General features: G+C 39.4%; 1 protein-coding gene and 1 long non-coding RNA gene across 3 annotated transcripts; one reads left to right on the forward strand and one right to left on the reverse strand.

Annotated features, from left to right (window-relative positions):
* The first annotated feature begins 140 nt into the window (after window positions 1-140).
* wars1 (tryptophanyl-tRNA synthetase 1) lies at window positions 141-7,284 on the forward strand. Of its 2 annotated transcripts, none has more exons than XM_082516375.1 (11): window positions 141-254; window positions 576-689; window positions 4,201-4,417; window positions 4,531-4,639; window positions 4,838-4,957; window positions 5,141-5,323; window positions 5,499-5,599; window positions 5,717-5,829; window positions 5,930-6,103; window positions 6,186-6,326; window positions 6,422-7,284. In XM_082516375.1, the coding sequence occupies exons 2-11, from the start codon at window positions 576-578 to the stop codon at window positions 6,578-6,580; spliced, it is 1,431 nt and encodes a 476-aa protein (XP_082372501.1). In that variant the 5' UTR covers window positions 141-254; the 3' UTR covers window positions 6,581-7,284. The 2 variants fall into 2 exon arrangements, with proteins under 2 accessions (XP_082372501.1, XP_082372500.1); XM_082516374.1 differs by having other exon boundaries at window positions 146-254; window positions 573-689.
* A 14-nt stretch (window positions 7,285-7,298) lies between these two features.
* LOC309695634 lies at window positions 7,299-10,564 on the reverse strand. Its single transcript, XR_014273197.1, has 2 exons — window positions 9,857-10,564; window positions 7,299-9,778 (listed from the first exon to the last, which is right to left on the reverse strand). It is a non-coding gene; the product is annotated as an uncharacterized lncRNA (long non-coding RNA).
* Between the last annotated feature and the right edge of the window lie 84 nt (window positions 10,565-10,648).

Consider the following 10,648-nt stretch of genomic DNA (forward strand, 5'->3'; position numbering starts at 1 on the left):
TATATTTCTGTACATTTAGTTAAACTCGTGGATTTCGTAGGAAATCGAACTGAAAATTATATATCAAAATTTATATGTGTAATATTCACGTAAGCGAATTCCCAAAGTAGTACTTTTTTTCTGGTGGGTTAATTCGCCGCGGAACCAATGAATAAGGTCGTTTGCCTGGGAAGACTTTCACCCAAACACTACATCACACAGGCTGATGCAAGTTGAATGAGTGAGCTGTCAACTGCGTGTGAAGAATACTGACGGTATACCGACTTGTCACTATATTTAATCAGAAATATAATGAGCTGGATATATGATACATGACTATATAAATTATTAAACATGACAGCATGAGCTAAGTGTAGTTTGTGTTTAGTATAGGACGATTAGCTAGCACTACCAGCTCTGCTGTTATTTTCGCATATGGCAGTTAACTCAGGTGCTGTTTAAGTATATACACACATTCTGTAGAAGATAATTGGATTAGGTATAAAACTGATCCTTGTCAGAACATGTAACATTCGTTTATGACATGTATATTTGGATATGAACTATTTTTCACTTCATATTTTGCTGTGAAGAAGATGACAGACTGTCAAGGCGATGGCGAAGGAACCATGAGTCCCATGGAGCTTTTCGAGAAACTTAATGCTCAAGGAGAGAAAGTCAGATCCTTGAAATCAGCTAAAGCAGAGAAAGTGAGTTTTTCGAGATTTACATTTCTATCACTGTGCAAATGCAAATTGTAATTTCAGATTCACAGAAGGGGTGAACAGATGATTTTCCTGAACACTCTTTTCTATCGTGACACACAGTGATCATCAACAACATTAAAGTTACTCGCCACTAGGGCTGCCACAATTAGTCGACTAGTCACGATTACGTTGACTATCAAAACCGTCGATGACTGATTTAATAGTCGATGCGTCGTTTGAAGCTTTGTAAGATCACAAAAGACGCAGGAATAAGTAGTAGGATTTAAGAGTGTAATACCGTGTGAAACAGAAGATGGCAGCACTGCATGTACAAGGATGCCAGCTGCCGTTAAACCCCGAAGAAGAAGAAGTAGCTCTGTCCCAGAATTCATAGCGCAGCCCAGCCCAGCTCAGTTTCCAACAATGGCTGCAGCTAGTTAGTTTTGATATTAGTCTTATTATTCTTTCTGTGTCACAAAATAAACGTTTAGCATATTTTCAGAATGTAGCTGTGTGAACCTCAAATATCTGCTCAGTTTATCAAGACACCACATATTTTCAAAAGCACTCCGACGTTTTCGGAGACGTCTGTTACCCACTAGCTCGATAGCTAGCCGGGGGCAAGGCTCACTGGAGCCCATGAGAGCACCGGACTCCCGGCAAATCGTTTTCAAACCCACTGCTGTCTTTCGCTACTCAGGTTAAACATATATAAGTCACTTAGATAACTTACAAATGTTATTGTTTGGCTTTTTTTAGTATTTTATTTGTTCCTGAGTAAATCGGTTTGGTTGAGATTAAAGTTATAGTTTTTACACAGTCTTTGCAAGCTCCTTTGACCAGCTGAATAAACGTCAAGCAGACAACTGAGCATGAGATGCTCGAGAATATACTCCGGTGTCCTGTTATATTTTAGATAGCAAGGAGTTTATTAAACTTCACCGAAACAATCTGCAAATGTCATTAACATTTAATAAACTATCATCTTGTCTTTATTTTTAGTTAGCACATATCTTAAACACTTAAAGCTGTAAGCTAATGATAGTCAGTGTTGGGAAGGTTACTTTTAAAATGTATTCCGTTACAGAATACAGAATACATGCCCCAAAATGTATTCTGTAACGTACTCCGTTACGTTACTCAATGACAGTAACGTATTCTGAATACTTTGGATTACTTAATATATTATCATGCTTTTTACAACAACGTGAATGTACTATTGCTGTGTGATTTATTACTATTACTGAAGGTCCGCGACTCCGAACTGTAGTAAAGGGACCTCTGGCTAATACAGCGGGGTCCCTGTCGGCTTGTAGCCGAAAAATAGCTTTACTTTGTTGTGTGGGTCAACTTTTCTTGCGAGAGACAGAGAGAGGCGTTGAAAGACTGCTCCAACGCAACTTATTGTTTTCGGAGGAAAACACGAACACGGTGTACAGTCGAGTCTTAATAGCTTACTTACAACTGGGCTCGTCAGGCACTCTTCTTGGCTGCAGTGGTTATTATTATATTTACATGCTTCCAGCTCCCGTTTTTCCTCGATGACAACTCGTACCTTTCCACTCCCCTTTTTCTCCCTCCTCGCGCTCACAGACCCATAACGTGTATGGCAGTCCATTCTCCCTGCAACACGGACTACACTGCCCATGATGCTACATTCTTTAGAGCATTGTAGCATTCTGCCTGTTAGCTTAGCACAACAACAACAACAACGAAAAGGCGCTCTCTCACCCAGGAAACACACAGTCGCAGAGAGAGAGAGAGAGCGGCGCCCTGTAACCATGGCAACCGTAACGCTGCCGCCTGGAACAACAGAACGTAGCTGTCAAACAAAACCCAAACAGTCCTGACAAAATGAAACAGGAAAGTACCGCAGTGTAATCCATTTATTTCAACAAAGTAACTGTATTCTGAATACCACCTTTTTAAACGGTAACTGTAACGGAATACAGTTACTCATATTTTGTATTTTAAATACATAACGGCGGTACATGTATTCCGTTACTCCCCAACACTGATGATAGTTATATAAGAGCAGATGCATGCTGGTGCAATAAGCTGTATGTTTTACGTCCAATGGATGCATGATCTGATTAGTCGACTAATTGCAAAAATATCCGGTGACTAGTCGACTATCAAAATAATCATTTGTGGCAGCCCTACTCACCACACTGGTCATCATTGATCATTGTATTACTATGAAAATTTTGACTGGTATTCATGTGGAATGGATGTTACTTTGACATGTGCCACCGTTACACCACCATGGCAATGGCACTATTTGACCACTCCAATGAGCATTGAGGGTCCATTCAAAAATATTATGATAGACTGCACATTAAATCCTCAGAGGTCTGGTGTCCATGCCTGTTTTGGCAGCAAAGGGAGGACCTCCTCCTGATGGGTGTATTGTAATTACATGTACTGTAATTCTGACATTGCTCCTCATTTGCTAACAGTGGATATGTACAAATTTGTGCATAAATCATGCATATGAATGAACATTTCACAAACAAATTGGTGACATATCAATATTTTTATACCTGAAGTCGTCCACACTTACAGAAGAAATTAGAAGTCCCACTCACTTCACGAACACACAAATGGAAACCTGGTCTTTAAAATGACTACTGCCACCAATAATAATAATCATACTAAATAATAATAATAATGTCTTGTTATTATTAATATTATTGTTGTTAGTGTTGTTGCCTGTCGACCATTGTTTACAGTTTTCCAAAGCAACATGAGCCACACAATACACAGAATTATTATTGCATTTTTTTAAATTCCATGTAAAGAAAACTATAGTTATGGAAAGCTGTAGGCTTTAACCTTTTAAACATTTCCAAATAATTTCATCTTTCATTAAAAAAACAACTTATATCAATGTTGGATGTCATCAATTATATCCTAATTCCTTGGCATCCCATGGATGCTGGAGAATCAGGAGAGTTTGTTTTTATGTGGGTTTTTGTTTTTGTTTTTTAATTGCAATTAATTTCTCATCTAGGGCTGAAAGATCACATGCTCCTTGTCCTCCACCTTTTTTCTTCTTTTTGTTGAAGTCCGTTTTCATATCAGTCCAAACTTTCTTTTTAACAACTTGAGCGTCTGGCTTTCTCCTCGGACTTCGGAAAGCGTCTTTTACAGTCTGACTTTGTCCTTCTTTTTTGCTTTAGTAATGCAGACATCTTTCTCTCACTCTCTCCACTTCACTTTCAGGTATACATGCTTCCTCAGATAGAGAAATCAGGTGTTGCTGCATGTAGATTCCAGGCAGTAAACATGAGACAGTTGATTTAGAAGGAATCTTATTTACTGACTTACGCAGAGCAGTAAGAAAAAAATTGGCCAGTGTGTACATGCTATAAATGCAACACTGATTCAACAGAATAAGAAGGGGTCACACACACATATTAATACAAAAAAACCATTGTTTCTACAACAGTTTGTCACTGTGTCATTTCTATTGGGATATCTATCATCTAATACAATTGTTTTGTTTCCCCAGGCTGAAATCGATGCTGCTGTCCAGCTGCTGCTAAAGTTGAAAGTGGACTATAAACAGATGACGGGCCAAGATTATAAGGCAGGATGTCCACCTTCAGAAAACCTGATTGTGTCAAACAATGGGCCTGCAGCAGATGACTGTGATGGAGAAGACTTAGTTGACCCGTGGAATGTTTCTGCTTCCAGCACCAAAGGAGTAGATTATGATAAACTCATAGGTGGGTTTTTCAATGAGCTTTAATTCTTCACTTCAAGAGCTGTACTTCACTAATACATTAATATGAGGTAATTTAAGCTGAATAACTGGTGAATGTGTGATGTCACTCCCTAGTGAGGTTTGGCAGCAGTAAAATTGACAAGGAGCTGTTGGAAAGAATAGAAAAAGTCTCGGGACAGAGAGCCCATCACTTCCTAAGAAGAGGAATCTTCTTCTCACACAGGTCAGCTTTCCATGGGTTTTGTTGTTTCTAATTTACCAACTTTTGTTGAAAAGATGGTCTTGTAAATGATTATATGGCACGTCATCAGTAATGTTGAATCATGGTTAATGTTTACTTGCTATTCCAAATGAAAACATAAAGATAGGAGTGTATTGAGAACACACATTGATAATTCCTTCCTATTACTGTTTCTGCCAGAGATATGCATCAGATCTTAGATGCGTATGAAAAGCACAAGTCCTTCTACCTTTACACCGGCAGAGGTCCGTCCTCAGAGGCCATGCACGTTGGTCACCTCATCCCTTTCATCTTTACCAAGTGAGTTCTACCTCTTAATTCTGTGATGTCAATGAAATTTATAGCATTAAGTGGCTCTGTGACATCTCTCAGCCTGATCGCAATATTGTGTTCAATATCTAAAATTATTGATTCCATGCTCAGTGAATTTTACGTTTAGACTTTTAGACTAAGTTCAAACTGAAGGTAGTGTCCTCATTCCAGATGGCTTCAGGATGTGTTTGACATCCCCCTCGTGGTCCAGATGACCGATGACGAGAAATACCTGTGGAAAGATCTCACACTTGAGGAATGTCATCGCTTCACTGTGGAAAATGCCAAGGATATCATCGCCTGTGGCTTTGATGTCAACAAGACCTTCATCTTCTCAGACCTTGACTACATGGGGTAAAATATGCCAAGAGACTATCTTTATATGTTTATCTGGTAGACCTTGGTGTTGACATTACTGTTTCAAAACAACTAAAAAAATAAAGAACTGTGTGTGTATAGATCCATATTTTTTCCAATTCAGATGAATAGAAATGTTTTGATTCTCATTTCAATGTATTATATTCTGCAGTGCATCACCTCAGTTCTACAGAAATGTGGTAAAGGTCCAGAAGCATGTGACATTTAACCAGGTTAAAGGCATTTTTGGCTTCACAGACAGCGACTGCATTGGTAAAATGACTGAAATTATGTCATCTAATCATTTATTTTACTTATAAGTGTGATTGTGTGATAACTTCTTGGTATGTAATGGTATGTTTTTGTTTTGGGGTTTTTTAATACGTCCAGGAAAGATCAGTTTTCCAGCCATCCAGGCAGCTCCGTCCTTCAGTAGCTCATTCCCGCAGATATTCGGCGGCAAAAAAGATGTGCCGTGTCTTATCCCCTGTGCCATAGACCAGGTCAAGACGCCATTAAATCAATACGTAGCAACCCGTAATATACAGTGGTGTTCACAGTATGCAGTTATTTATGTTCTTATCCGTCTTCTCACATTCTCAGGACCCCTACTTCAGAATGACCCGTGATGTCGCTCCAAGGATCGGCCTCCTCAAACCAGCCCTGCTGCACTCCACTTTCTTCCCTGCCCTGCAGGGGGCGCAGACTAAGATGAGCGCCAGCGACCCCAACTCATCTATCTTCCTCACTGACACACCCAAACAGATCAAAAATAAGGTGCTGCTCTTTACTCTTATTCAGATTCAAAATATCTGTGTTTGCTGTCTGATTTACTCTGACCTGTAATAATTTGTCGCAGATCAACAAACACGCATTTTCGGGAGGAAAAGACACCGTGGAAGAGCACAGAAAGTATGGTGGCAACACAGAGGTAGATGTCTCTTTCTTGTATCTGACCTTCTTCCTGGAGGATGATGAAAAGCTGGAGAAGATAAAAGAGGTGAGGAAGTAGAATCTGAACTGTTTGTCAGTCCCTCCTTCCCTCATCCTCTTATTTCCCCTCTGCCTGTACTCATTCAATCTCTTCTTTTGCAGGACTACACAAGTGGGGCTCTATTAACAGGAGAGCTGAAGAAGATTTTGATTGAGACTCTGCAGCCAATGATTGCCCAGCATCAAGAGAGGCGAAAACAAGTCACAGATGAGATGGTGCAGCAGTTCATGACACCCAGGCCTTTAAATTATAAGTTCTAGCTTGCTTGGGCATGAGCAGTCAGGGTTCACCATGTGGTTAAGCTCAGTATAAGAACAAAAAAAGAATCCCGCTTTATTTCCATTTGAAGTCTTTTTAATGGGAAAGAAGGACAATTTCTCTTACAGTTTACAACCAAACTGGAAGTGCAAAAAAAGAAAGAAAAATCGTAAATAATAAATATAAATCACTGGAGTGATGAAATGCCTCTCTGTGTCAAACTAAGCATGGCATTGCCTGCACCTTCATGCCAATTCCCAGTTGATTATTGACTTCCAGCAGTACCAAATGTACCCATTTATTTTCACAATGTGTTACAGCTCTCTCAGGACTGGAAGACAATAAAAGCAGAGTACTAACACATATCTCTAAAAACCAAACTAATATAATCAGTTAAGATATACATCCACTTTGTCTTTATTTACTTAAAAACAGCCTTCTGAATAATAATTGTAACTGTGTGATTATCAAAAGCAGTTGTGTTGTAACTTGTAATCAGGATCAGCCAGCATGTGAGGTGTATTATAAAAAGTCTGTCTTATAAATACACCTCAGTTTGAACATACATCACATGTAGGATGTCAGTGTCTCAGTCATGAGAACAAAAGCAAATGGTTTGTTGTTATCAGCAAGAGGAACATCAGTCAAGGAAGGTAGAAAATCTTCAGCTTATTCTCACACAAAAAAATTAAACGTCTTAACAACAGCATCTTTTGAAATAATTTTTTATTTGAAAATGTTTTAATTAGAAGTAAAGCCATGATTTTTGCTTTTGTTTACTGAATTACGCTCACTGCCTACTTCATTAGGTAGGCATCTTCGCAATTTCCTATTAACACAAATACCCAATCAGCCAATCGCATGGCAGCAACTCAATTCATTTAGAAATGCATACATGGCCAAGAAGACCTGTTGAAGTTCAAACTAAGCATAACCAAGAGAGGGAAAGGTAATTCAAGTGACTTAGTTGTTGGTGCCAAGTGGGCTGATCTATGTATCTCAGCAACTGTTGATCTGTTGGTATTTTCCCCCACAACTATCCAAGGTTTACTGGGAATTATATCCTGTGTGCCAATGCCTTGTTGATGGAAGAGGTCAAAGGAGAATGGTCAGGCTGCTATGGGTTGATAGGAAGGCAACAGTAATTCAAATAATAACTAGCTACAATCAAGGGATGCAGAATAATATCTCTGAATGCACCAAGCAGACAGGCTACAGCAGCTACAGCATTTGTGTCAAACCACCAGGAACAGGAAACGGGAAACTGAGGCTACTATTCACACAGGCTTGTATTGGACAATACAAGGCTGGAAAAACATCTGTTTTGAATCTCAATTTCTGCTGTTTCACTCAAATGGTAGATTGAGAACTTGTGAAAGCATGGATTCACCCTGCCTTTTATCAGTGGATCAGGCTGCTAGTTGTGGTGTAATGATGTGGGGGTTCTTTTAATGGCACATTTTGGGCCCTTTAGTACCAGCTAAGCCACAGCCTGCCTGAGTATTGTTACCGTCCATCCCTGAACCCGTCAGATGTACAGATGCCTGTACCCATCTTCTGATGACTGCTTCCAGCAAGCGAACGTACCATGTCACACATGTCGCAAAGCTTGAATGTGACAAGAAGGTTAGTATTCAAATTGGCTCAGGAGTCGTCAGATCTAAATCGAACAGAGCACTTTTGGGATGTAATGGATTGAGACAGTCGTATCATAGATGTTAAGTGTACCTGATAAAGTGGCTAGTGAGTATACATAATGTACAGTGCTGTGTTTTAAATGTTTCTGTGGTAACGCAGACAAAGTCATTTTCCCCACAATGTCTTAAAACACAAGAGCATTAGCATTTAGTATTACTTACAGAACCACAGATTCATGTAACACGTTAACATACAATAGTAGGAAATGCACAGGAAATTGTTTAAGACTATATGAACACAGGTTACCATAGATAATATAGAAAATAGTGCATTGTATGCCAATCAATCTAATTCAGACTGATTGGTATTTTAAGATAAAATGATGAGTGACGGCCTCTTTTTAAATGTGCAGTGCTTAATGTTAAACGTGGGAATGTGCAAATTAAACTGTAACGGTAATAAAGATAACTAATTTTCATAAAGATGGGCTTAAAAGTAGTAAGGAGAAATCATTATACTGCCATCTACTGCCTGTCTTGAAAGCAAGAGAATAGAAAATGTAGTTCTGTTGCTGTCTGCATTTATGTGGAGCTTTATGTATTACTGAAAGAATGCACAAAGCAAAGATGGTATGGTGTATGTATAGATATAATCTTTGTACAAGTGCTCCTGGAAACAAATAGACTCATCTGCCATCTGCATTCTTATCCTGCTGCAGAAACCATACTCATAAGAGAAAACATACTTATGCATGGCAGACCAAAGAGTAAATCAGTGCACCATACCTCCCTGCAGCTCCTCTATAGTCACATGGGTTTTGCTTCTTCATTTTTTTTTCTTGCCCTTGCTGATGGTCTCTCCTCTTCCACAACTCCCCATAAACAGGTGTTAGCCTACTTGCCTACTTACACCAGAATGTCAAATACACGGTCAGCAGTGGTGCTGTCTTACTGTTGGCATGTTCTGCTTCACAATGAGAGCTGCCAGCAGAACGTGCAGTTATATTTAGGGATGGGTATTGATAAGATTTTCACGATTCCGATTCCATTTTCGATTCTGTTTAACGATTCGATTCTTTATCGATTTTATTTTTTTTTTAAAGGAGAACACTAAGGTCGATTAGCTTAGAACTTTGTTTTATATCTTCTCTTTGAAAAAGATAGAAATTTAGGAGTAACATGGCCTTACAAACCCAGCAGTGAAATCTTAAGAGATCCACAGCCTATGGCTCTTCAATGGGGTGTCACGGGGTCCCCGGGGGAAAAAAATTGTAAATGTAAAATAAATATTCTTCTGTAGCAAAAACAAAGTATAACATAAATTATTCTGTAGCAACTACACAAGAATATCCAGTAATGTCCCTGCCTACAATTAAACACATTCACTTACCGAAAATCGGGGACATCTGCTGTGGTAAATAGGTGCAAGCCTTTTACCACAAACTCACTGCTCGGTGACATTCGTCTATCCTGGCCTGAAAGGAGACGCTACCAGTAGACTGCAGCGAGAACTGCCAGCATCTGAGCCAGCCAGACTCTGTCTGTCTCTCTCATCATGGTCACCTAAATGCACAGTAATGGCAGGTTTTGTAATAAGGCAGATCGCGCTAACATAATATGCACTGTTAGTTGATTATTTACCTGCCACATTAACGGGAGAGGACGTGCAAACGTTACCGCTGCTGCTGGGTTGAGATTCACGAGTCCGGAGCGGAATTAAAAACACGACATTCATTTAAGGTCATCGCGTGTTTTGTGAGCAAATGATTTTGCATATTCGTAGTGTTTCCTCCCTTAAATGAAATATCTACTTTGCAAGTATTGCAAGTTGCCCTGTTGTCTTCCGTTCTCGTAAAGTATAACCAAACTTTTGAGCGTTTGAGCCGCTTAGGTGCCGTGTTTCCTGCCAGGTAAATGACGCTCCGCAACGCGGTGACGTCATTCGGGGCGACTGGAATGGAGGGAGGGAATCGTTTGCAAAAATGTCAAACAATTCCAAGGAATTGAAACAGTGGGAACTGGTTCTCAACAGTTATAGTTATATTACTCATGTCAAGTCAAAGTCAAGTCCCTGTTGCTTATGCAACATTCTGAAAACAACACGGAAATACGTGAAGCATTTTCCAGACATGCACATTGGGCATAAAACACCTGCTTCCAAAAGTCACAAGGCCACACAACGTGACTAAGCAAAAATAAATAAAATCACACTGAAAAATACAATTATGATAAAGCCAAAAATGTTATAAACATAACGTTTAAGCTATAAACCATTACTGGATGATTCATTGTTACGTCAGTCTATATATTCAAACCACATTATAACTACACAAATTGCCACACTGGAAATTCACAAGGCTGATGAGGACCACAGTTGATGTGACGGTAGAGGAAAGATAGCTTCAGACTTTTGGTGTAGGTGATGTGCCCCCT

This window comes from Aulonocara stuartgranti (genome assembly GCF_965226115.1).
Source record: "Aulonocara stuartgranti genome assembly, chromosome: 19".
Classification (NCBI taxonomy): Eukaryota; Metazoa; Chordata; class Actinopteri; order Cichliformes; family Cichlidae; genus Aulonocara; species Aulonocara stuartgranti.

What these genes read in the sequence shown, in the direction of transcription:
- wars1 (XM_082516375.1), top strand. Translation starts at nt 576, where the DNA reads ATGACAGACTGTCAAGGCGATGGCGAAGGAACCATGAGTCCCATGGAG. An exon ending in AATCAGCTAAAGCAGAGAAA is followed by an intron (nt 690 to 4,200) that starts GTGAGTTTTTCG and finishes TTGTTTCCCCAG; the next exon opens with GCTGAAATCGATGCTGCTGT. An exon ending in TCCCCTGTGCCATAGACCAG is followed by an intron (nt 5,830 to 5,929) that starts GTCAAGACGCCA and finishes TCACATTCTCAG; the next exon opens with GACCCCTACTTCAGAATGAC.